The following is a 27,959-nucleotide window of genomic DNA, read 5'->3' on the forward strand; positions in this document are numbered from 1 at the left end:
TTGGACAATTGTTGCTGAGTTTTGGGGTTTTTTTCCCCCTCAGGGCCCATCACTAACATCAGGAAGAACAATCAGGGCTGTCCAACAAAGGACTGGACTCGCCTTCTCTGGAAGCATTCAGGCGGATGTGGGGGGTTGGCCACCTGTTAAGGAGGCTTTAGAGGGAATTCCTGCACTGGGGGGAGTTTGGAATGGGTGACCTTCAAGGTCCCTTCCAACCCTGAGATTCCAAGATCTTTGGTAGGGTGAGGACTGCATTCCAAACTGGGACTCTATTGCCCCCAGAGCCCTGAAAATCTCTGAATTTTAAGAATTGTTTAGTGGCGTAGTTTTTTCTTCTTTAAAATCTGAGTTTTCAGTCTCAATTGCAGATGCGTAAAAATATTCTAAACATGACAATGGTCAATTTTAATCATATGAGTTTGGCAGTGGTTAACTTGCACTAAGTTTTCGCATGACCATCTATAATCCCAGGGGTGCATTTTAGCTTAAAAATATTAAGAACAAAACCCCAAGAAGTCACAATCTCTAAGTCCCTATATACATTATGCTGTATGTTAGTACTCTAGAAATCCTTCACCAGTTAAAGCAGCAGCCAGTGGGGAACAGTGTGCCTGAAGTGTTGCATGTCAGATAGCCTTTGGGCTTATAATTCCACTATCCAAAAGAAATGCATGAAAAGGGATAAAAGAGAAAGCAAAGTCCTTGAAGCCAGGGACTAATTCATCTCTATATCATGCAAAAATTCATCAGACATCCAACACTGTCATATGTAACACGGTCTCTTCATAAATGCTCTTGTTAATAGCCTGTTGATTTTGAGTCCCAGCTCTGCTGTATGATAGGAAGCAAACTACTTTACCTCTGGGAACTTCACTTTCCTCATCTGTAAAATGGGAGTAACAATTTGTCCCTCACAGGGTTGCCTATGCCAGTTAAATGGGAAAATGCATGTAAAACACTTAGCCAAGTCCTGGCACACAGTGTTCAATCAATGTTAGCTATTACCACTAGAACCACTAGCTAGCACAGTCTTTTAAAACTCACTGTACTTAATAAACACTCAAACTGGGATTCTTCAAGGAAACCTAGTATTCTAGTAACCAAACCTCACGCGTTATTTTAAAAGCAAAGTTCCAGCCACTTTAGGCTGAGCCTCTTCAGCTCACTTGGGAAAAGTTATTCTCCTCTGTTAACCCCCCTTTAGGGTTTTCAGTGCACAACAGCATGCAGTGAGGCCACAGAAGAGCACATACGCATTTTTAAGCTGAAATGGGGGCATGAACAGTGGGGCAAACTTTATTCTCACTTGATGAATCTGATGCAATATCTTCTAGACTTTTGGAAGGCATTTTCCTAGCAGCACTCCTTTCCAAAGTTTTCAAAACGGGACTGGGTTCTTCTTCTGAACCTGTTGCAAGACAAAACCGATGAATACTGCACAAAAGAAAAAAGAAAACAACCAAACTCTTAATAATCAATGGACACTGAAATGGTAGGTTGAAAGGAGGCATTATGCCATGAGCCTCTACACTTTTATTCACTCTGTGAAGCACTCCAACAGAAGAAAATAAAATTTCTCCACTAAAGAATATTAGAATATTCTTTAAATAACTTTCCTGGTCAAGAAACATTTGTAAGCATAAATGATACAGAAACAAGATTAACAAGATTCCCACATTAATAGAAATGTGCGCTCAGTCTTTTACACCTCTATTTTAGGCACATGATCTGTTCTGTGCCAGACTTTGAACCTTTCCCCTTCACTTCTAGCTTTTGAAGACAGCCACAAAATGGTTTTAGGAGCATTAAAATGATTAGCTGAAAACCATAGAAGGCAGGATTCAGATGTTTTAACATCTGTGTATAATTGGGTACACAGATGGGTGAATTCTCCAGATCAACAAATGTAGGCTTTTTCGGTTTCATGAACTGGTGAAATTTCCAACAAAATGTTGGGTAATGACATGAGGTAGTCAACTTTTTATTTTACTAAGGCATTTGTGTGTGTGGGGGGGGGGGAGGTCTCTATTATCTACTAATGCCTTTATTTCATAAAAGGAAAGGCATTTTAGGACCACAAGGGAAAAAAAAAAAAGGAAGAAAAAGCGCATAACCGGAAAATAAGAACAGTTCTTTAAATACATCTAATTTTATAAAAGTTTTTCTCTAGATAGTAATTGTTCCATTTTGACAGTGGAAACTCCATCATGGATAAGCCCTGGTCTGAGTACTCTCATTCATCACTGTTGTAGTCTCAGTGACTAGAACAGTGGCTGGCAACAGGCACTTCGAAAATGTTTGCTAAATCAACGAATGATTCCATTAATGAGTCGATGAATTTGGGAACTACTTCTCTAGACAATACTTTCCTGAAATGCATCCCAGTTCTGCCCAATGTTAATAGGCATTCTCCAGTAAATGGATCCTAAGATGAATTAGATTTGGGACGCTCTGTGTTCAAACTTAAATGGTTTCTTACTGCAGACCTTCTTAGTGACTTTAATATGCTTTAGTGTACTAACCATGTGCACGATCTCCCAGCATTCCCTCCCCCTTTTTAAAGGAACATACTGAGGTATTGGTTGGTTAAGAGCTCAGCCACAAGTCAAACATGTTAGGCTGCTCATCAAAGTTATGGTGCCTTGTTGTCAGGTTCTTCCCTACTCTCACTCCACCCCCACCCATTTATTTAAAAAATAATAATTTAGGTTAGAAGATACAAAACTATATACTATTTTATACCTCCTACTTGGCTTATAATTTTAAAATATCTTCTCTGGGCTCTGTCTGTCTGGGTGGTTATTTATATTGATTATTTCTTTTTTAGATAGGCTTTTGTGCTGTTCAATCAGTTACGCTGGTATACTTTAACACAGCCATATACATTAAGCAATAGTCTGTAAAGTAAGTGCAAATTTACAAGCCCTTCGCCTCCTATAGGTCAATTTGGCCCAGTAACTCATGGGGTAGCTTAGTAAAAGTCTACTTCAACAAGTTTAAGATGTTGCCTTAACACTCTTGCATATGTCTGGTTTGAGAGACTGGTATTTCATTTTCCTTTTCTCACCAGTTATAAATGTTAAAGGGGCTTCAGCTTGATTACTTAGGATTAAAGGTGGATTCTTTGGTCACTTTTCAATAATAGGCCCTACAGCTACTTGCAAAGGAGCCCAAACCTCACCAATCAGCCACTCAGTAAAGCTCATTTGTTCTCACTGAGACTGAAGGGAGCCAGAAAATGACAAATTCTATTAATTTTCTACTAAGGAAGGTGATCAACATTAGTCGTTGTGCAATTTTGGTTAAAATGTTCCAGCCAGAGAGCATCCTTTATCATTTCATCATTCTAATCCGCTAACTTCGAATCCCTATTTGTTCCTGGGTTTCTCTCCCAAAATAGCCAGGTTGCTCAGAATAGCAAACTGAGACAAGCCCTATCTTTTATAGCCTGGCTGAAACCAGAAGCCCAAGTCCACTTAGGTGAATATGGTAATTGATTAAGATCTCCATCCACTTAGCTAAGGCTGGAGCCAAAGAAATGCAGCAGGCCAGGCAATGCCCTTATAGGTGGAATCAGGTGAGGTCATCAGACTGAGGCATACCCTAGAAGGGGAGGATCCTGCAGCTAATTGCAAACAAGAGGGAGAGAGTGGCAACAGAAACACCACAGCCCAAGGTATCTCAGGGAAACTTCCAGCCTTGCACTTTGTTCCTGGTACTTAGCCACTAATGTGGTAAACTACTGTTCTTAAAAGGGAAATGTGTGACCAATATGGGAGTTGCTTGCCACAAATCTTACTAGAGACTCCTGTATGGACTGCCAATTAGGAAATTCTAATTAGCTCCAAGAGAAAAGCACACTTGGATGTTTTAGAGGTACTCTCTAAACCCCAAAAGTTCTTTAAAAAATATTTTTGAAACCTAAAAATTCTATCATTGATCAGTGAGAATAAAGTCAGATTCTGAAACACTGCCTGATGGGTAAAGCTATCTCTATGTAACTCATTTGATTAAAGAAGATAAAAGGAAATGTAGTTTTTTATTAAGAAAATCTAGGGAGAATTGAAGTACAAAGAAGAATTTAGTACTATTTGGGATTGTCAAATTCATCCCAATTCTAAAAACGACACCATCCTTTATGTCAGCATTACATAAATCAACTCATTAACCAATCAGTTAAAAACTTCAAAATGCTCACTGGAGGTATTTCTGCAGCTTTCTGCCTTAGAACTGATGTTTCCATCTGAAATATCAGAGTCAGAGAAACCTTCTTTTTCTTCCTTTTTCTCTCGTTTCTTATATGGTGATGCCAGAATCAATTCAACTTTACTTATTTTTGTAGAGTTTTCTTTGTCTGTCAGGAGAGGAATGGGTTGCCTATTTCTGGGCACGTTCATTGCTTCAGGAGCCTCTTTGAAACCAAGCTCCTGAAAAGCCCCTTCTCAAACTACTGCAACCTCACTTTCATAATTCCTGTCCTCTGGGGGTTTTATAGTTTCAGTGGTCCCTATTTCATGGTCCACAGAAAGTTGTGAGGTTCCAGGGATCTCAACCCCACTTTCAAAACCACAGAGATCTATTGGTAAATCAGCCAGCTTTGTCTCTTCCCAACACTTTATCACGTTGCCTGACTTGAGATTTGAAAACATTACTCTTAAGTCTCATTTCCGAGGCCTTTGAGGCTGTCCAGTAAAAAGAGGGCACTTTCCCCGAGAACCTGGCCTGCTTTGACTGTGAAGGCTCCTTCTCAGGAGTTTCTTCCTTCACTGACACTTGGAGCTGATAAGAAGGACCGTTAGATGTTTCTTTAAGGAGTTTCTCAAAGCCAATCTCAAAAGCACTCCCAGTAATTGATGGAGCCTCAGGCTTTTCTACTGTTTCTTTTATTTCCTTAGGATGGAATTCAGAAGCAGCCTGCCTGGGCACCTCAGTACTACCTATTAACTTTGATGAATAAAGAGTCCCTGTATCACTGTCATATTTTGAGCAGGGGGTTTCAATTGTTTCCTTCAGTAGTTTTTCTAAGACAGCACTGAATTCAAGGAGCTCTGATTTAGGTTGAATAATTGTTTCCCTCACAGTTTCTGTCACTTCCTGAGATAACGCTTTGCCATCCTGAGCAACAGTAGAAGCAGATGAGCTAAGGGTTTGTTCTGATGGAGGCATTTGGGCAGCTAAATAAGATCCAACTTTATGAGTTTTAGCAGGAACTACACTGAAGGAATACAAATCCTTTCTGTCTGGAACTATGCTGTCCATTGCAGTCTGTGATGGGATAACTCCCAGAGAATTTGAGGGGCTACCTTCTACCTGCACGCCTTCAGGAAATTCTGCTTTTACTCCTCCAGAAACTACTTCCCTCCCAACTGGATAAGTCAACAAAGCTTCTCTAAGTAGCTTTTGTAATACAGACTTTACATCATTCAGTGCAGGTTTGGGTAGAAGAAGAACTTTTTCTACAGTCTCAGAAATTCCCTTTGAGAAGGTAGTGCCTTATTCTGAGGAACAAGATGAGCATCCTTAGAAGAAGGCACACCTTGGGGAGTGTTGGCCACATCCCCAGAAGAACCCTTTCTGTGGTGATAGGAAGGTTGATCCAATGGGTAAGAACCTTCTGCAGCCATCTGAAACAAGTTCTCCGTGTTTAGCTGGCACTCACCGCTTTGAGCTTTCTGGGAGAGAGCTGAATTTCCCAAAGTTCCTGCCTCTGGAAAAGAAGCTAGTATCTCCCTCTGATAGGCTGATGTGTTCTGACTCCATTCTATCCCTTTTTCATAAACTCTACTCTCTTCAGACTCAGAGTCGATCCTAGTGGTTGCCGGTTCACATTTGGTTTGCGAGGGAGAGGGTGGAGGTCCAGTGGCTTCCTTCAGGAGTTTGTCTAGACTAGCAGTCAAAGTGTTCGAATTGACCTTTGGAGGAGCTACTGTTTTGTCTATATGCTCATTAACGATCTCCTTAGGTCTTTTGGCTTCTTCCTCGGTATCAGCAAAGTCTGTCTTTCGAGGCCATGTCCTATTTTCAGAAATACCTGGTTCAAGCGCTTGTTTTTTATGAACTTTTCCACCACAGGGCTGGATGACTGGTGATGAGGCTTCTGAAAGCAGCTTCTGTAAGCTGTCATTAAACGCGTCTCTGTAGTCTTTAGAGAAAACACTTGTTTTCACGAGGGATTCTTGAATCTCTTGAATCTCTCGGTCAGAGTAATCCTTTTCTTCCTTGAACACTGGAGTAACAAACCCTTCTGTATTTTTTCCCATGTTTTCCTTTGATGACTCATATCCTGGCAACTGATGAGTGGACTTTCTGGGTGGTCTCAATGGAAATGTGGTTTCATTTGGTAACACCTGGAGTGTGCCCTTTGAATTTAATTTCTCTATTTCCTCTCTTTCCGGAACTTTTTTCTGGCTTAGAAGCGTCTCTCTTTCATGGGTATTTTTTCCTGATGATTTAATGTCACTGAATTCTTCGCGTTTCTGGCTATTATAAGGCACAGAATTTTTTTGGCTTGTGGTAGTATTCTTCTCAATATTATCCTGACTGTTTGGATTGGCTCCTAAGTCCCAAAACTTCCTCAAATTCTCAAATTGAGAGTGATTATAGACCTGTTCTGTATTGGGTTCATCCATTCTTTCTTTTAGGGATATAACTTTAAAGTTGGGATTCCATTCACCAATTAGAGATCTGTCTTTCTCCAAAGAGGTATGTATTTCACTCCCAACATTTGAAGGAAGTTGCAGTGGTGGAAAAGTAATGTCCTTTTCATAATGCAAACTGTCTGTCACTGGTAATCTTCTTATAGGCTCAGTTGTCTTACTCTGAAACAGAGACACTTTACCTGGTTGGCCAGCTGAAGGACCATTTTTGGACGGACCTGATATTTGGGGCCTGGTCTCTTTAGTTTTATTTGAGGAATAAAAATGGCAGAGATGGGCTGCTTGACCATCCTTATCTAGGACCTCTTGTTTGGCAGTGACTTGATTATTATATTTACTACAGCCTGTAGATAAACTGTCCATGGACTTCACAGGCTGATATGCTTTAGCAGAAAGTCGTTCCTGACAAAATGAAGATGTCGGTTCTTTATGAGTTAAGTTAGCAGTAGCTTTCTCACCTTCCCAGAAGGATATTCTGTCACTCACTCTTTTGTATTTCTCTCTTTGCACTTGGTTTTGGGGAACCCCACCTGCTTCTTGTAGTTGGACCTTAGGCTCCTTCCAAGGAGATTTATTGTTGGTAGCCTCAGGGGGTGACTCAACAGTCTCTGATTCTGAAGAAGCTTTTAGGATGTAACTATCTCTTCCTTTGCTCTCTCTCTCTGCCTTCACGTTGTCTTTCAAACTCCATTGTTCGATAACTGTTGAAGAGTCCAAATTCACTTCTGACTTTCTTCTATTTTTTTCATAAACACAAAGCTTGGGCTCTTCTTCACCTAAACTGTCAACATCCTTAGTGTTGCATGGAACTTGATCTTCTGCATGAGATCCTTTGCAAACACTGTAGGAGTAGTTATTGGTTGGAGGAAGTACCCCAATTCCTTCTCCTACGTTTTTTGAAACTTGGCTATAGTCCACAGTTTTACTCTCTTGATTTGGACTGGAGATTTCAAATGGTTGCAGTATGCCTGGACTTTCCTTGCCTTGTGGGGACAAATTAATGGATTTGGGTTTGATATTCACATTTTTGCCATTTCCAAAAGGCATATTTTCCTCTACCTGGAATGTTGAATCAGATCCCACAGGTGTCAATTCAACTTTGGTGGATAACAGAGGCTTTGAGTCATTTTCTTTTTGACTGGTATCACCTGTCACCAAGGCAACAGCAATCCGTGACTTTGAGTCTGTTTTTTCTTTGGGCTCTATTTCTTGGGAATATTCGAGAGGTGATTTCTTGTCATCTGAATGAGAACTTCGGTTAAACCAGTCTAGGACTTTAGATATGGAATCATCGGTTGTCTTCCTTATCTCAGTGGCATGTGGACCAGAGCATGAGGACGTCTTAGCTTTTAGGGACTTGAGAAGAGGGGGCTTACCTTGCTGATGGTCTCTAGAACTGAGATCTGGCACCTGAGATGACTCAGGCTCAACGTTAGACAGTTCATCTGCAACACAGAAATGCTTTTCTAAATAAGAAAAGAGAATGCTTAAAGAATTATTATTCAATCACTCACATTATCTTTTAAAAAGGCACTTTGTGTTTACATTTTCTACACCATTAGCTGTTTTTATCAGCATTTATCTGGAGTTATAATGTAAACCATCCTAAATAAGATATTCTACCAAAGATGCCCTATAACAGTAAAGGAAGGTAAACATAGGCCCCTGGAAGTATGGGATGTAAGCCAAATTGGGGAATTTCTTTCAAGTGTCTGTTTTATTCTAAAAAATCAAGTAGATTTTGTATTCTGACCCGTGTTACATTTTAAACATTAATTTTTCTCAAAGCTTTGCATAAAATAGACACTCCAGGAAGATACATCATGTTGATTTTATGACGCCACCTATCTACTGGCCCACTCATAAACCCTAGAGAGGGCTTATACTCAAGTTTGAGAAACACAGACTTAGGAGATTTCAGAAGTTAGAAAAACAACGTTCAAGGAAGATTAAACAAGGAGCTCCCTCCAAAACATCAGAATGGCACAAGAAGGATATTTGCATCCAAGGGCCTTACTCCTGGTATACTGAACCAGAATCTCTGAAGATGGGGCCCAGGAATCTTTCCTACCAGCTATCCCAGTAGTTGTTTTGCATACTTCAGTTTGAGGACCATGGTCTCAAGAGGCTCCCCCATGATCCCCTATTTCCCTTCTACAATCTGTAAGCTGGAGATAGTCTCTGTGAGACTAAGTAAAATGAGGACTGATGGAGAATGGGATTTCTACCTGTTCCCTGATGTTTGCCAACCAACGGCTAGGCGGCTAGGGAAGGACACTTAAATTCTTTCTAGTCTACCAAGAAAGTCGGGAGAAATTATACTCCAATAAAGATGTTAAAAAAAAAAAGGAAAAAAGAAAAAGTAGGGAGAGACCTTTCTGAGCCTTATTCACAGGGCACATGGCACATGTAGATGAGGGAACTCAGGCATTCTTTCCCTTTAGTTAAGACTAAAGGTGTTTCAGCATTTCTTGCTCTTCCTTATAAATGCTAAGCTACACAATACATGTTCTTGAAAATTACGTGAGCTGAATTTTTATGACATTAGCTACATCTGAAATGCACCAGAGGAGATGTCAGTTAATAAAATTATCTCTTTGATTTTGATCATCAACTCTGGCTAAATGCTAAAACAACAAAGGCTTATACAATAATTGGCACATAGTGGATATTGGTTTCCTTTCATAACTACACATTATACTATTAAATATATGTCAGTAATGATAAAGTTCCTTTGAGAAATCTTTAAGAATTCTTTGTTAGTCTGTTTAACAGAAGACTAATAATGAAAAAAATGCTTGTACTACACTGTTAGTGAAAAAAAAAGCAGTCTGGACAGTATAAACATAATTTAAATTATATCCATGCCTGAAAATTATTGGAAGGTCCTACAATTAAACATTAGTGATAGTTAGTGCTGGGTGATATCACAGATGATAACTGTTTTATTCTGTATGCATTTCTTCTTTTCAAATGTTTTTACACTTTTCAAATGAAAGTATTTTACTTAAAAATAAGAAGAGTTTAAAAATTTGATGCCAGATAATGTTTTGTTTCCTTTGAGGAATTCTTTTGTTTTCTTCCAGTATAATATAACGAGTGTGATAATGACTGTCCTAAAGCTCAGAGCTCAAGTCAAACCCTTATAATTCACACAATTAGAGTTTACCATTCTTTTTTGGTCCTGATTTTCTTCTTATGCTCCATTATTTACTTGTATATATTTCTGTGGTAAGCAGGGGGGAAAGCAGGGCATTAATGAGTAAGCAGAACTTTGTATATAAGCTCTGAGACCAGAAGGCCTGTCTGTCAACCAAAATGGGTTTAGCTGATGATGGCTTCTCCCCAGACTTCACGGTGAGCTGAGATTGAGATTTAAAAATCAGAAAGCAAAAATAAATAGTTAATACAAAATTATAAAGGTAGTCTGTGGGAAAGCAGGTGCACTTTGAAAATCAGGAAAGGTTTACCATTTTTCTTCTATGGATTATAACAAAGGAAAATATTACCAAAGAAATTTTTTTCATCTTTTGGATAAACATTTACGTAAGCATCACCCAATTATTTGCTAGTGTTTATTCAAACTTTAGTAGTTTCCTTAAAATGAGTTCATTTATATCTTGAAGAAGCTAATTTTTAATTTTTTAAAAAAAATATTCTTTTCTGTTCAAATGATTTAAAATACCCAGGGAGAGGGGTGATGGAAATGCTTTGTCCTTTAAGAAGTGGATTGATTTGAATAAGTATGAAAGTGTACGGCTGAGCAAAAGTGACTCAGGGTCAACTTAATATCGACTAATAAGGGAGGAGGAGAGTAAATGAGTTAGAAACTTGACTATTGCTACTGTAAATTTTCCTGACTATAAAAATTATCATAGAGTTAGATTAGGACTTAGTGAAGATGGGAGAGAGTACACAAAATGATTTTTCCCATTGCTTCTGTTTTAAAACATAAGAATTGTGAAGTAATCATATAGGCATAGGAAAGCAGTTTGAGGCATCCCCTGAGAGTTCTAAGACCTTCAAGAGAGGACTAGTCAGCTAGTTAGCAGGAAAAAGCAGTACTCTCATTGCCTCTCAGCTCACACCAGCTGAAGGAGAAAGTTCCTTCAGAGCATTTAAAGTCTAAGAACAAATGGATGGAGGCCCTGGGCAGGCCAAAGTATGAGGCTTTTTCATAGTAAGAATTTAAAGTCTAGTTTCCCATCCTTTGAGGCTAAGAAGGTGACGGTTCTCCTGAAATTAAAAGAGAAACCGAAGTTTGGTTAAATGGTAATTGATAAGTTTGCATTAGGTGAGTAATAATATATTTACTCTGTACAAAGGTATTAGCATATGTTTATTTCTCACTCTGTATATACACCTTGATTTAACTCAAAGTGCTATAATTTGTTTAGTTAAATTATTGATATGATTTTTTTTTTTTGGATTAAGCATAATGTGCCGGAAAGTGTGCTATCCTGGTTCTTTTAGTTATTGGTGATTGAGGAAAACATGCAAACCCATTAAGAGGCATAAACATTCCCCAGTGGCATCCGCTTGAATTTTAGCGGGAATACCTAGAAAGCAAAATGGGTTTCTACCAGGCTGGCTGGCTGGCCTGGCCATTCCAAGCCCACTGGCTCAGTTTTTAGAGCCTGGTAGTGACGAATCTCTTACCAGCAGGGCTTCTGGACAATTTTGATTCAAGCCTTGACAATTCTGATGAGTTAGCTTTGTGTTCATTGATGGTGTGTGAATTCTCAGTGGACTGTGCTCTTGTAGTTAAAACTTCTTTGGGAGAATGGTGCTCATTCATTGGAAAGGAACCAGAAGTCGTTGGCTGATGCGTTTCATTTTTTGATGTACTCGGGCTTGAGGCTGATGGCTGAAAAAGCGAAGGCTTTCTGTATTGGGAAGGCTTAGGATCATTGCAAAACTCATCTATGTCCCCTGCATCTTCTGTTCCATTCTTCAACCTGTCAGATTCTAAAACACTAAATTCTCCTACTTCCCGGCCATGGACTAGCCCCAGACTCTGTGGGAGTTCATCCTTCACTGCAGAGAATCTCACGTGCTTTAATGGCTCCAGTGAGTTTGAGAAGGAGTCATCTTCTAAAGAATGCTCCTTCTCAGAAATTCTCTCATGGATGGTTAGGCCAGGTGACACAATTTTGCTTTTGGGTTCAACGTTCTGAGGCAAACGAACAGTTTCTGAGTCTGTGCTACTGGAACTGGAATTGCGTTTCAGGATCCCTCTTGGAGCCCCTCTTGTGTTCAGGGAGTCTGTCCTTTGTCTAGGAAAAGACTGGTTATCATCTTGCTTTAAGTCATGCGATTTATAGATCATTTTCCTGGCTGTGGGGATTGGAGCCTTGATTTGGGACCCATTCTCAGGGCCTGGAAAAGTCTGCTTTGTTTTCTCTAACTTTTGGCTTGAAATATCCAGGATAGATGACTCTTCTTTGGACTCTGACAATTCACCTGAAAAGTAAAACATATTAGATGATATACCAAATGCAGAATAACTCTGTAATTTAAAACACCTATCATAAACTTAATCTACATTTAGCAAAAACACTAAGTATTAAAGACAATGAAGCATGAAGCATAAATACAGACCTAATTAAAAAGCCTTAAAAAATTCATGCATGAACATCATTAAATTTAAGATTGCTGTGCTTTACATACATACATAGTTTGTGGTATTTTATACTCAATAAAAATTTTTTTTAAAAAAGAAACTTTAAAAATTCCTCAAGGAGGGTAAAGAAAAAACACAGAAGTCACTTTAAAAAATTCACGTATGGAAACCAGAAAAGGGAGCTCAATTTTTTAAAATCTCAATACCTAAGACAAAAATTAATTTTGTTAAAAAGTTAAAAAAAACAGGTAATATTCCAGTGACTTCTTTTCTGTAAAGTATTTTATGCTATCTAAAGTGTATCCAATGGAGAGGAAAATACACTAATATCAGAACAGGCTAATTGAAACTCCTAACTCTACTGTTTGTTAATTTTCTACCCCTTGTCCAATCTTTGATGCTTGTGGAATCTTCTTACAGTTGCTTTTGAAGAGATTAAATTGTCTAATGTTTCTTCTTAATGGTGAGAATGGTAAAATTCCATAAGAGGCAGGCTTCAATCAGTTAAGCAACAAATCTGATCAAATGCTCCTGGAAGACTAGGCTGATAATTACAGATTAGAGGATTGTAACATTGTCAAGTGGTCTTTTTATCTTGAGGCAAACTCTCCATTTTAAACAGAGAACTGTGTCTGTACCTGGTAGACATCCAATAAAGACTGTTAAATGAATGACTGAATGCCTCTGGTCAAAAAATTTCCCAGGTCACTGGGGGGGGACCCAAGACATGGAGGTCACACAAGTGTCAGCTCCAAGACTGGAATGCATGAACTTCCGGTTTCTAAAATTTCTGCTTCCTTCCCTCAGGCAGGAAACCAGTGGGCAAAGTAGAAGAAAACCATCAGGACTTTTCACTTTCTCTTGAAAGCTATTTTGGTTAAAGGAACTCTGAGAATTTCCCTTAGTCCACAGATAACAAAGATAAAAATATCTACCCCATAAAAATAATATTTACCCTCTTTTGAAGTCTGAAAGAAACCAGCCCTTCCATTTTTTGACTGCTCATTTTTGATTTGTTGAGATAAGTGATCTTCTGGCAGCATGGAGCTATTAAATGGATTCTTCCTTTGCTGGGGAAAAATATTGTTTATTAAACTCATTTTAAATGTCACAGCAGCAACTCAGTGTCAGCAAATGCTTATTATCTCCAATAGTTGGTAGTTTTATCCAGTAAATTCTATCTGGCATGTTTGAAAAATTATGGTCTTAATTAATCTGGTTAGCAAAGAATTACCATATATAAGCCATACCAAAAAAAAAAAAAAACAAACACAGGACAAAATTGTACAAAGTATACTCAATTCCAGAGCCCTCCAAAGTTAAACCAGAACCAGGCATTCAAATCTAAATCTCACAGAAGTGAAATTTTTACAGATGTAAGAAAACATGGACCTGAACATATCAAAGAGGTGGTCAACGTCAGGGTAAACCTGAGACTCTAATTAGGGCAGATTCCCACCCATGCTCTTCCTACTGTATGAGACTCACTGTGATAGATTAAAGCTGTACTAAATATAATTGTAACTGACCTTTCCTATAAGGATTTAAAAGACAAGGTATCTTGAAGTGGTTCATAGTCACTATCATGATCATCAATTCTAATGACAGAAAAGCGTAGCAGTAAATAGAATTTTTTTCAATTGAAGTATAGTTGATTTACAATGTTGTGTTAGTTTCAGGTGTAGAGCAGCGTGATTCAGTTATACATACATACATATACATATATATATATTTTTTATTCAGATTCTTTCCTCCTTTAGGTTATTACAAAATATTGAGTATAGTTCCTTGTGCTATACAGTAGGTCCTTGTTGGTTATCTATTTTATATATACTAGTGTGAATATGTTAACCCCTAACTCCTAATTTATCCCTCCCCCCCCAGCATTTTTTTATTAATGTAAGACTGAATATCAATATTTGCTATCTGTTGTTTCATAAATTGACAATTCCCTCCCCTAAGCAGACCTCTAACAGAGATTCAGGAAGCCAGGAATAGGAATAAGTTGGTTCCATGATATGGAACCAACAAGCCACATTCTTATGCTTCAAAGAAGCAGCCCCCAACAGCATTAGACTTTTCATTCTTTAGGACAAAAACTCTAGGTCTTCAGCAATGCAGTAACATGATATTCATAAAATTCTCCACCACAAGAGTGATTTCTTATATTAACAGTAAAAATTATCTATGTTTGGTAGGAAAAAAGTACTACGAAATTCTCTTTATTTCACGGTGCTTTGAAAAAATGAGAAAAATGGCACTCCTTCCCCGAATGAGATTTGCAAAGTCTGAGCTCAATCTACCTTGGCTGGAGATACAGCTGACTTCCTTGTGCTTTCCTGGGATGCATCAATCATGGCGGAAGCTGGATTTACCACGCTGGAACTGCAAAAGAAACAATTCAGCGAATAAAAACTTACCCTTTGAGGAAGCGTAAATCAGCCTCTGAAGCCAGAAGCTATCAAGGCAGGATAGGAGAGGAAGTTTGTAAAATCAAACTGCCAGGAAGGTAGAGGGAGTTGGAGCCTAGAGATGATTAAGCAGCGAAGCAAAGGCAATGGGAGAACAGAAATGAAAACAGGCATGAGACAAGACGAAAACCATCCATCAGAAGAAGCCTTGAAGTTTTTATCACGGTACCAGGCACACAGGAGGTTCACAGTTTAAAACTGTACAAATAAACTCACCTCAAAGTCAGGACCTAACATCAGATGCAGACTAGAACAGTGAGCAGTTGTTCTCAAGAAGGGAACATCCCTGCTGAAATAAGGCCCCAGAGCATTTTAGAGATTCCGTAGGCCAGGACCAGAAGGGCACTGCTTACTCTAACTCGGGTAGAAAATAGCTAAAGAAAAGACGCAGGTGAGACAAGTGATTGGGCAGTAGAACAGAAGAAACAGCAGATCTAAGAGATGCTGTGCCGGGAGGATGGTGGATTGGGGCAACTTACTGGGAACTGTCAACCCAACTCTACAGGCTGGCCAGGTGAGTTCTCGTTCGAATACAAGAGGAGTAAAGACAAGCAGAGCATCCAGAAGATGGTGGGAGGTCAGAAGCCTGGAGCTGGCTTAGAAGGGAGAGGAGAATTCTCTAGACCATGATTCCCTACCGGAGGGACAGGGCAGCCCTAGGGTGAGAGCGCAGGGAGGGTGAATGGAGAAACGTGAGTTGAGCCAGCTCCCTCCTGAACAACTACTCCCTTGGCTGTTGAGTAAGAAGGGCAAAGAGGGTCATAGTGGTCCCCGAGAGGGAGGAAAACGACCCACTCAGACTTCCTGCTCCAGTGGCCCTGCCTCAGGCATAAGAGGGGAAGTCACTATTGGCTGAAAGCACCGTGCCTGGTTAAACTCCACCAGTTCTCCTAGTGGCATCACAGAGTCAAGGAAGAAGTACCTCGGAAGGTGCTGGCTTTTTACCACGAAGCTAAAGAACTGGAGGGGGGGAGGGGAGCATTTTGCCCCAAGGCCACAGAGCCTTGCCCAAGATAGTTGTCACTAAAATTATGGACTAGATGTTCTTGCAAATTCATTTCCTTTCCTTCTCTCCGCACGTTGATTGCTACTTTTGTAGTCCCAGGAACAGGCTGAACACTTGAGGAAGCCATGCTCCCTTTTGTTGCCTTCCTCACTGTTCCAGAAAGGAATTACAGCAGATGAGGCAGCTGTATATGGAATACAGCCTGACCGCAGGGTTGTGAGAAAGGGGGAGGAAAGGGATGGGGAGGGGAAGGGCAGGGAACAAGAGGAGGAACTTATAATGGAGCCAGAATTAAGGCTAATAGAAAAACACATGGCAGGAGGCCTCTGTTCTTGAAACAGGTGAGCACAAACTTGAATCAAGTTATCTAGCGGCCAATGTGAGAAAAGAATCCTGGTCACTGATAGAACTCACAGTAAAAACAGCCAATAGCTCAGGACTAGAAAGTAATGTCTCTTGAGTGTCACTTTAAGAAGCCAGTGAGTGATATGAGGAAGCTTATAGCAGATGCCATGTTCAGTTTTCTCAGTGTTTTGTATCATCTCCTTTAGTAAATAAATCAGTCACACAATGAGAGGACCTGGGCCAAATGCTGATGGTTGGGGTCTCCATGGAACAGCCATCTTCTCCTGTCATCTTCCTCCTTTCTCCTTCCCACTCACCAAGAACAAAGGACAAGCAGAGTCTCTACATTCTCCTCCCTCTGCTCCCTGGAAATCCAGTTCCTGCGCCTCTAGCCACCAGGCCCACGACTGTCCACACTGCATATCATGTTGTCCCCTCCTGCCCAGAGATGAAACCAGTCTCTCTCTACTAAACTCTACTAAACTAAATCCACGCAGCTGTGGATTTCATGTCTGCTCTGCAACCTCATTCTGTGCATACATATCTTATCTCTCATAGTAAACTGGGAGATCCTTAAAGAGTATCTTGACCATTTTTCTATTCCCCACGATGCCTTGTACAGTGCCTGGTACACAACTGGTGAACGACTGAATAACTGAAGGCCAACTGAGCCAGTGCCAAGGAAGGCAGCAGCACACAGGTGCCATGGTTTTTAAAAATATCTATGTTGTTTGCCAAATTACAATGAGGCACATTATTTAGGTTTTAAACAAAATGTCTTTGTTCCTGCTATTCAGAAATCAAAAGAGAAGAAGAAATGAGGTATTCAGAGCACGCGATCAAACACCAGAAACATACAGTATTCACTGGGTTACCTTGTGGTTGGGATTGGCGGGAAATGGGATGAGGGTGAGATACTTGGTTAAGTACAGTTCACAAGTCTGCTTACTAGAAAAAAATAAAACAAGAGTCTTATGCCTCACACTGTCTCTGAAAATATAGTTACTTCCTCAATTAAGCTCCGGCTTTGCTTCTCTTGAGGAATGCATCAATGTTTTGTTTGCCTGTCTTTTAACTCACAACCATCAATACAGCAACCATCTTATTCTCAGTTGATCTTTGCAACATCCCTGTGAGGTATGTATCCTTCTCCCCATTTTACTAGCGAGAAAACGGAGGCTTGGAGAGCTTAAGTTAGTGAAAGAGCTAGGGATTTGCACCAGATGTGTCTGACCCTGACTCCAAAGACAATCATTGTAATGGCTGGGCTCTACTGCCTCTGATTTCTCACATGAGTAAAGCAGTGGTTTATGGCAAGAGGACTGGAGTGAAGTCTGGGCGATTTCTTCCTTCCCAGTTACTCTCACATCTGTCACTTCCTTTCCACCCCTACTGATTCCTCCTTTATTTCTGTCATCTGTACTAGCCTCATATCCGACCTCCTGACACCAAAGTTCCACTTCTCTAATCCATTCAGCATTCCACCTCTAAAATGGGATGGTCTAAAACAGAACTTTGATCATGTCCCTCTTCTGCTCGTTACCTTTCCTGGATCCTCAAGGCCTGTGGAATGAAGCTGAAGTCTGAACTCCTCAGGAAGGAATTGGAGACGCTCCACCATCTGCCCCACTGTACCCTCCCACTCCGCCTTCCTGTTGACCCTTATGCCAAACATGACTCACTGTCCCTCTTTGCTGTCTCCCCCAACCTATCCCCAGCCCTTCCCTCAAGCGTTTGCTCTACTCTCTTGACCCAAATCCTCACTATCACCTCCAAGCCCAGTCCAAATCTCACCTCCCTTGTGATGCTGGTCACCTATCAGCTCAGCTGGAAGTGGGTCTCCTTGTCTCAAGTCTTACTGCACATATTATTGGTACCTTGGGATTGGGATTTGCTCTCTGCCTGGTACTATTTATTATCATGTGATCAGATATTCATATATGGAAGCATTATTTTTCCTAAGAGAATATAGTCTCTTTATAGCAGATACTGTGTCTTTTGTTTCTTAGAATCCCTCTCAGAGGGATCAGATTTCTATTCGCAGGGTGTGTCCTGCATATATAAGATATTCAATACATTCCATGTGATGAGTTCTTAAAACTGTACAGCAAGCCAAGGTTCACACCTTGAGCTCTGTAATTTCTTCCCTCAGGTACCCTTCAAAAACTACCTGCAATACTAGATGTAGCACTTAGCCAAAATGGGTTTACTTCCGTAAGAAGATTATTAAAATATTAGACTACGAAACTACTGTTAGGGTTCCCCTCCTCAAAGTGTTTGCATTTTAATACAAGTCTTTGAAGACTTAACTAAAAAGAAGAATAACGTTAGGTACCGTGGTAGGGACATCTGGGGAAGAGGGAGGGCTTTATAGCAGTCTTAGAACTACACCACGTGGGCAGTGGGACAGTCCATCTGCTCCTATGCCTAGCCATAAAATGTTTCCAAGCACATGCAGCAACTTTTAAAGCTTTTGAACCTTAACTAGCCTTTCCCTCTAAAGCAGTTAAAAATGAATTCCCTGGAGGTCCAGTGGTTAGGACTCCGAGCTTCCACTGCAGGGGTCACGGGTGTGACCCCTGGTCGGGGAACTAAGATCCCACAAGCCTTGTGGCACGACCAAAAAATTAAAAAATAAATAAAGCAGTTACAAATAACACCAGACATACCCTCTTCTGAGGTATTTTTCAGCTTAAATATGAACTGTGTCTGGAATCAGAAGCAAATTTTGCAAGTGCTTTTTTTTTCCCCCTGTGTTTTTTGTGGTTGGTTTCTCCCTTTGGATTGTTGATTTCTCCCTTTCTCCTTGGCAGCCAATGCTGTGCCCATGCCCAGTACCCAGTGCTGTGCTAACATGTATTACGCTCAATGAGGCTTCAACACATCAACAAACACATGAAGAAATGGCTCAGGGATTGAGTGAAGCAAATTAAAAAATATGCTATGCCTTTTTTTAAAACCCCAAACACTGGTCCTTTACCACTGTGTGTGCCAATACTACCATGCTGAAAATCAGTAACCAGAACTAGAGCTGGGATCACTTGTACTTTTCTTTGCCACTCGAAAGGGAACCTCATTCTCTGCTGCTCTGTTCATCAAACCTCTCTCTGCTTCCCCGTGCTACAGATGCAAACAAAGATGAGTTCCAAAATAACGCAGGTAGCTTCCCATGCTTGAATACACACTGAATACCCACAGTGTTTTAACTATTCACAGGCAGAAGCCCACAGAATTGTACCCACAACGGAAGAAGGACTCTTGCCTCAGAGTTTATTAGAAAAAACTCCTTCAGAAGCTCCAATATCCAGTCACTGCTGGCTTACACTCCCCAACTCCTGACTCCTGGCTAACAAAATATTGACAGGTATTGAGTCATTCTATTGAAGTTCACTTAGTCTAAAAGTACAGGCCCCAAAATATACTTAACACACCCAGTTCCCAAATGTTAAAGTATAGGTGAAAAACATGCTGGAACCTGATACTGAGTAAAGCAGTAGTTTCTGACACGGAAAGGAGGAATTAAACAACAGCTCCTTCTACAGTTCTGGGTGATTACCACCCGTGCCACGTAATGAGCAAGGCGTGCTGGATACATCTAACATTTTTATTCCTGCCTTCTCAACCTACCTCATCTATGTTATAATAACATAATTATGAGGCCACCTGCAAATTGCCAATTTTCTTTCTTCCTGAGAAATGCCAAGTGGTTCCCATACCTCATTTCATTCAGTCTCATAACATCCTGGTGAGGCAGCTTAGTTCTGATGTACATACAGATGAAACCCGAAAGACTCTTCTGAGGTCACGTGAGAAATGTAGCAAACGATGGAGATGCAAATGTGGACACTATATGCTCTAAGGGCAGTGACACCTCGGTCCCTTAGGTCCTTTGAGATGAAATGAGTTCCTGGGAGAAGGACAGGAAGTCTGACCCAGATAAAAGAGTACAATGAGCTAAGTTTGTGTCTGACACCCTCAAATCTTCTCTTGTCCATCTCTTCCCTCAGTCAGTCAGCACTCTGGGGTCCCCACCAAACCCAGCTCTTAGGAGCTGCTCTCAGTTCCTTGAAGGGGAATCTAAATGCCTGTGTTCTCACTCCCAGAGTTTCTAATATTTAAGGTATCCTCTTGCTGTATGGAAGGAAGGCAGGCCTTCATCCCATTAGGGAAGTTGCAGGCAGCTGGAACATGGGGAGGCACAAGGAGAAAGAGGTAACGTGTTCTCACATCCTTTCCTGAGCTCCCTGAAATACCTGTATGTATGTGAGAGCCCACACTTCCATTCATTGAGCAACTACTATGCACTATGAACTATGTGTTAGGAATTCTACATGTACAAGCTAATTAGAGTCTCAACAATCCCGCTAGCAAACTATTTCATTCCCATTTTACAGCCAAGGAAACAACGGCCCAGGAAGTTAAGTCACTTCTAGTGCAAGGTCACAGAGTCAATTCACAGCTACTGTTAAGGTGTTTCAACCTCTAGCCGACATGGCCTCTACAGATATAACAGAACATTACAAATCATCCTAGAGGGGAAATAGTGCCACCTACCACCCAGGAAAACAAAGCAAGTCCTCTCCAAAAGGGAAATGGATAAATAATGGGGAACAATAGAATCAGTATTCCATCATCCATGTGACATAACTTTACTTATATTTGACTCTGAAATGCCTGTTGGTGCCTACAGTATAGACCCTCTCCCTCACCTGTAAATTATGTTGGAAACATCCCTATTCCCCAGGTGCCTCAGCCTTGGATCCTGGATCACTGGCTGTCCCACCAGCAAATTCACTGACTTCATTCCAGTTGGAGATTCTGAATTGAGTTGTCTTCACTGAGGAAGTAGAGATAAAATGCAACTGCTCTCCCACCAAAGGGTAACAACTATACCACCAAGGGACAGACACCAATGGGAAGATCCTTAAATACCTAAAAGCAAATCATCATGGTTCCAAAAAGTCTGTGACAACGAAACCCCATAATCAGCTATATCACAGGAACCATGTACTGTACAAATGCACGTTTTGATTGGCCAGATGATAAAAATGTATGGAAAACACAAAAAATCAAGACTGAAATATTGAGGGCAATCTGCATCCTTAAGAGACATCTATTGAGTGCCTACCATGTGCCAGGTATTCTACATACGTTACCACTAATTCTCACCATAACCTTTCCTATATAGTATGATTCCTATCTATAGTTAGGAAAAGAGATTCAGAGAGATTAAGTGACTTGCCCATGGTCAAATGGCTAATAAGTGGCATAGTCAGGATGTGAATTCATGTCTGCCTGGTTCCTGTGCTTGAGCTTCTTCTACTGCACCAAGCTGTTACAATTTGATCATCATTCATCTCTTTCCTGAATGACTTATTCCCCTACATTCATTTTGGAGTATCTCTTCACTGACTCTATGGAGATATCCTTAGCACAAATAAAAAAACAGCTCTTGTTGGTGCTGGAAGAAATCACCACTTAACATTTTAGTTTTATGTACTATGCAGATCTGTTAGAAATTCTGGAAGCTGAGAAAGAGTACTGCGCAGGCTTTGTCCACATCAGGGCCCAGAATTCTCTCATACATGCCCCCTTCCCATGCCCGTGAGACCTGTCTGGCATTTGCACTCACATAGCAGGACCAAGCCACGAATCCCACGTGCAGCAGTGCTCCCCAAGAGCTCAGTCTTACCTTGGGTTTGCAGGTGCTACATCTTCTTCTGGCTCCTCTACAACACCGGTTAGCTCCGGGGGGAGGAGAGCATCTTTGTTGACATTATTCACCCAGCTTTCCTTTGCCCTGTTTGCTCTGTCCTTACTCTGCTCAGCTGAAACAGGAAACGATAAAGACAAGAAGGTTATCTATCTCTTACCTCCACGACCTACAACTCTCATATCAGCTCTTATCACTGAAGGATGGAACCTGAACGTCAGGTCTCCTCTGAGTGCCCAGGCAGTCACTAATGAATCTGAGCACTTGGGATCAGAATTGCATCTGCAAGAGGAGTCAAAACACAAAGACCTGGGCTTCCCTGGTGGCGCAGTGGTTGAGAGTCCGCCTGCCGATGCAGGGGACACGGGTTCGTGCCCCGGTCTGGGAAGATCCCACATGCCGCGGTGCGGCTGGGCCCCGTGAGCCATGGCCGCTGAGCCTGTGCGTCTGGAGCCTGTGCTCCACAACGGGAGAGGCCACAACAGTGAGAGGCCCGCGTACCGCAAAGAAACAAACAAACCAAAAAAACCCACAAAGACCTGTATACAAGACCTAGTTATATTACTAAGTGGCTCTGAGGCAGAGGGAATGTTTTTTGAGCTCTATGAGCCTAATATTCCTCTTCTTAAAAAGAAGACACTTGTGAAAATTAAAAGAAATCACGTAGGACTTCCCTGGTGACGCAGTGGTTAAGAATCCACCTGCCAATGCAGGGGACACGAGTTCGAGCCCTGGTCCAGGAAGATCCCACGTGCCGCGGAGCAACTAAGCCTATGCACCACAACTACTGAGCCCGCATGCCACACTACTGAGCCCATGTGCCACAACTACTGAAGCCCACGCGCCTAGAGCCCATGCTCCACAATGAAGAGGAGCCCCCGCTCGCCGCAACTAGAGAAAGCCTGCACTCAGCAATGAAGACCCAACGCAGCCAAAAATAAATAAACAAATAAATAAATAAAATTAAAATAAAAGAAATCACGTAATTTAAAAAAAATTACATCTGCGAGAGAAGTCAGTAGATTCCCATGTTGTTACCTCCCTACAAGTACCGTCTCCAGAGAGCATGGGTGCACCTTTAAATGTGCAGAGCAAAATTCCGACTGCCCTAGGTGATTCTGACCTGAACTGGGGTCAGGACCAAATGTGTACGGCCAGGGGACGCTCAGGGCAGGGAGTCCTCACTGGGACAGACACACCATCATTACCAAGTATTTACTGAACAGCTACAATGGGCCCAACTTGAGGCTGGGTTCTGGGACACAAAGGGGAACAAATGCTTCTATTCTGGAATGTCCCTCTCCATGGCCTCCTCCTCCCCCAATCTCTACACATCCAAATTCTATATCTTTCTTAATAGCCAGCTCAGATGCCAGGGCCCCCTTAAAACCTCTGTGATCCCTCTTCAGGAAATAACCTCTTTTGCCTCTGAACACCCAGAACTCTTTACCTGAACCTCTTAGATAATTAGCATCAACTGAGTGATGACTGAGTGCCAGGCATAGTGCTGAGTCCTTTGCATGCATTATCCTATGAGGAGGTAACTATTTTCCAAGTTTACAGATTTGGAAATTGAGGATCAAAGGGTTCAAGAAACTTGCCTAAGGCCACATAGCCAGTAAGTGCCAGGAATACTTTCATCGGTGTTAAGAAGATGAAGCAACATAAGGGCTCCCAATTTCCAAATACTCACATCCACAGGTCTCTTTACACATAAATCTATTTTCTTCAGCTGCAAAACGTAGTCCACAGTACTAACTTGCACCCTTCAAGATTTCTGAAGGTCTGGGTGGTTTTGGAAATCAAGAGGGCTGTGAGCAATACATAGCACATCATAAGAGGTCAGCCCTCATCTGTAAGGAGCGTGGCTCTGAGTCCGAAAGACTGAAATCCAGGAGCTGTCATTTGCCAACTATATGACCTTGGGCAAGTTACTTCCCTTCTCTGAACTTCACATACCCCACATATAGAATGCGGATAATAAGACCTACCTTACAAGATTGCTACTACAATTAGAAATAATAGGGACTAAATGCCTATCATATATTAGATACTGAAGAGGTGACAGCTATTTTCCTTACTGAGTACAGGCTAGAACTAGACAATGGCTGTTCTTAGGGATAAAGGTTTATACTGGCTAGTGCAGAGTTAATTAGAGAGAAGACACTCGGTTAATATTTGATGAACTCAACAGAATTCTAAAGAAGCCCTCAAAATGCTGTCTTTACAGTCCCTTAAATGATATACTTGGTTTTTAAAGAAGTACCAGGTGTCAAGGTCATTGAACAGGGAGGCTAATCTCTTCCTGTCACCCTACTCAGGAGAAAAGGTTCCGAATTTTCAGAATTAAAAGCCAAAGAAAACACAATGATGGGGACGTCCGGGAAGATGGCGGAAGAGTAAGACGCGGAGATCACCTTCCTCCCCACAGATACACCAGAAATACATCTACGCGTGGAACAACTCCTACGGAGCACCTACTGAACGCTGGCAGAAGACCTCAGACCTCCCAAAAGGCAAGGAACCCCCCACGTACCTGGTTAGGGCAAAAGAAAAAACTAAACAGAGACAAAAGGATAGGGACGGGTCCTGCACCAGCGGGAGAGAGCTGTGAAGGAGGAAAAGTGTCCACACACTAAGAAGCCCCTTCGCGGGTGGAGACTTCGGGAGGCGGAGTGGGGGAGCTTGGGAGCCGCGGAGGAGAGCACAGCAACACGGGTGCGGAGGGCAAAGCGGCCAGATTCCAGCGCAGAGGATCGGGCCGACCGGAACTCACCAGCCGAGAGGCTTGTCTGCTCGCCCGCTGGGGCGGGCGGGACTGGGAGCTGAGGCTCCGGCTTTTGTCGGAGCGCCAGGAGAGGACTGAGGTTGGCGGCGTGAACACAGCCTGCAGGGCGTTGGTGCACCGCGGCTGGCCGGGAGAGATTCCGGGGGGAGCCTGGACCTGCCGAAGAGGCAAGAGACTTTTGCATCCCTCTTTGTTTCCTGGTGCGCGAGGAGAGGGGATTGAGAGCGCTGCTTGGGAGAGCTCCAGGGACGGGCGCGAGCCGCGGCTGGAGGTGCGGAGCCCAGAGACGGACATGGGACGCTAAGGCCGCTGCTGCCGCCGCCGGGAGATCTGTGTGCGAGCACAGGTCACTAGCCACGCGCCCTTCCAGGGAGCCTGTGCAGCCCGCCGCTGCCGGGGTCCCGGGGTACGGGGACAACTCCCCCGGGAGAACGCATGGTGCGCCTCAGGCTGCAACGTCACGCCGGCCTCTGCCACCGCAGGCCCGCCCCACACTCCGTGACCCTCCCTACCCCCCGGCCTGAGTGAGCCAGAGCCTCCGAATCAGCGGCTCCTTTAACCCCGTCCTGTCTGAGCAAAGAACAGACGCCCTCCAGCGACCTACACGCACAGGCGGGGCCAAATCCAAAGCTGAGCCCCTGGGAACTGTGAGAACAAAGAAGAGAAAGGGAAATCTCTCCCAGCAGCCTCAGGAGCAGCGGATTAAAGCTCCACAATCAACTTGATGTACCCTGCATCTGTGGAATACCTGAAAAGACAACGAATCATCCCAAATTAAGGAGCCCTGTGGATGAAAGGCTCTTGGTGCTGCAGCCAGGAGTCAGTGCTGTGCCTCTGAGGTGGGAGAGCCAACTTCAGGACACTGGTCCACAAGAGGCCTCCCAGCTGCACATAATATCAAACAGCAAAAATCTCCGAGAGATCTCCATCTCAACGCCAGCACCCAGCTTCACTCAACGACCAGCAAGCTACAGTGCTGGACATACTATGCCAAACAACTACCAAGACAGGAACACAACCCCACCCATTAGCAGAGAGGCTGCCCAAAATCATAATAAGTCTACAGACACCCCAAAACACACCACCAGACGTGGACCTGCCCACCAGAAAGACAAGATCCAGCCTCATCCACCAGAACACAGGCACTAGTACCCTCCACCAGGAAGCCTACACAACCCACTGAACCAACCTTAGCCACTGGGGACAGACACAAAAAACAACAGGAACTACGAACCTTCAGCCTGCAAAAAAGGAGACCCCAAACACAGTAAGATAAGCAAAATGAAAAGACAGAAAAACACACAGCAGATGAAGGAGCAAGATAAAAACCCACCAGACCTAACAAATGAAGAGGAAATAGGCAGTCTACCTGAAAAAGAATTCAGAATAATGATAGTAAGGTTGATCCGAAATCTCGGAGATAGAATGGACAATAGAATGGACAAAATGCAAGAATCAGTTAACAAGGACCTAGAAGAACTAAAGATGAAACAAGCAACGATGAACAACACAATAAATGAAATTAAAAGTACTCTAGATGGGATCAATAGCAGAATAACTGAGGCAGAAGAACGGATAAGTGACCTGGAAGATAAAATAGTGGAAATAACTACTGCAGAGCAGAACAAAGAAAAAAGAATGAAAAGAACTGAGGACAGTCTCAGAGACCTCTGGGACAACATTAAACGCACCAACATTCAAATTATAGGGGTTCCAGAAGAAGAAGAGAAAAAGAAAGGGACTGAGAAAATATTTGAAGAGATTATAGTTGAAAACTTCCCTAATATGGGAAAGGAAATAGTTAATCAAGTCCAGGACGCACTGAGAGTCCCATACAGGATAAATCCAAGGAGAAATACGCCAAGACACATATTAATCAAACTGTCAAAAATTAAATACAAAGAAAACATATTAAAAGCAGCAAGGGAAAAACAACAAATAACACACAAGGGAATCCCCATAAGGTTAACAGCTGATCTTTCAGCAGAAACTCTGCAAGCCAGAAGGGAGTGGCAGGACATATTGAAAGTGTTGAAGGAGAAAAACCTGCAACCAAGATGACTCTACCCAGCAAGGATCTCATTCAGATTTGATGGAGAAATTAAAACCTTTACAGACAAGCAAAAGCTGAGAGAGTTCAGCACCACCAAACCAGCTCTACAACAACTGCTAAAGGAACTTCTCTAGGCAAGAAACACAAAAGAAGGAAAAGACCTACAATAACAAACCCAAAACAATTAAGAAAATGGGAATGGGAACACACATATCGATAATTACCATAAATGTAAATGGACTAAATGCTCCCACCAAAAGACACAGATTGGCTGAATGGATACAAAAACAAGACCCATACATATGCTGTCTACAAGAGACCCAGTTCAGACCTGTGAACACATACAGACTGAAAGTGAGAGAATGGATAAAGATATTCCATACAAATGGAAATGAAAAGAAAGCTGGAGTAGCAATTCTCCTATCAGAAAAATCGACTTTAAAATAAAGACTATTAGAAGAGACAAAGAAGGACACTACATAATGATCAAGGGATCGATCCAAGAGGAAGATATAACAATTGTAAATATTTATGCACCCAACATAGGTGCACCTCAATACATAAGGCAAATACTGACAACCATAAAAGGGGAAATCGACAGTAACACATTCATAGTAGGGGACTTTAACACGCCACTTTCACCAATGGACAGATCATCCAAAATGAAAATAAATAAGGAAACACAAGCTTTAAATGATACATTAAACGAGATGGAGTTAATTGATATTTATAGGACATTCCATCCAAAAACAACAGAATACACATTTTTCTCAAGTGCTCATGGAACATTCTCCAGGATAGATCATATCTTGGGTTACAAATCAAGCCTTGGTAAATTTAAGAAAATCGAAATTGTATCAAGTATCTTTTCCGACCACAACGCTATGAGACTCGATATCAATTACAGGAGAAGATCTGTAAAAAATACAAACACATGGAGGCTAAACAATACACTACTTAATAACGAAGTGATCACTGAAGAAATCAAAGAGGAAATCAAAAAATACCTAGAAACAAATGACAATGGAGACACGACGACTCAAAATCTATGGGATGCAGCAAAAGCAGTTCTAAGAGGGAAGTTTATAGCAATACAATCTTACCTTAAGAAACAGGAAACATCTCGAATAAACAACCTAACCTTGCACCTAAAGCAATTAGAGAAAGAAGAACAAAAAAACCCCAAAGTTAGCAGGAGGAAAGAAATCATAAAACTCAGATCAGAAATAAATGAAAAAGAAATGAAGGAAACGATAGCAAAGATCAATAAAACTAAAAGCTGGTTCTTTGAAAGGATAAAC

General features: G+C 41.8%; 1 protein-coding gene across 1 annotated transcript in view; it reads right to left on the reverse strand.

The window, feature by feature from the left end:
* SYTL2 (synaptotagmin like 2) overlaps positions 1-27,959 on the reverse strand; it is a 107,907-nt gene that overhangs the window by 21,209 nt on the left and 58,739 nt on the right. Inside the window, 8 exon segments of the mRNA XM_060160157.1 lie at positions 1,310-1,411; positions 4,202-4,599; positions 4,601-5,474; positions 5,477-8,104; positions 11,319-12,122; positions 13,238-13,352; positions 14,586-14,667; positions 21,797-21,932. Coding sequence (XP_060016140.1) covers positions 1,310-1,411; positions 4,202-4,599; positions 4,601-5,474; positions 5,477-8,104; positions 11,319-12,122; positions 13,238-13,352; positions 14,586-14,667; positions 21,797-21,932 — 5,139 coding nt within the window.

Source organism: Lagenorhynchus albirostris, chromosome 9, assembly GCF_949774975.1.
Source record: "Lagenorhynchus albirostris chromosome 9, mLagAlb1.1, whole genome shotgun sequence".
Lineage (NCBI taxonomy): Eukaryota > Metazoa > Chordata > Mammalia > Artiodactyla > Delphinidae > Lagenorhynchus > Lagenorhynchus albirostris.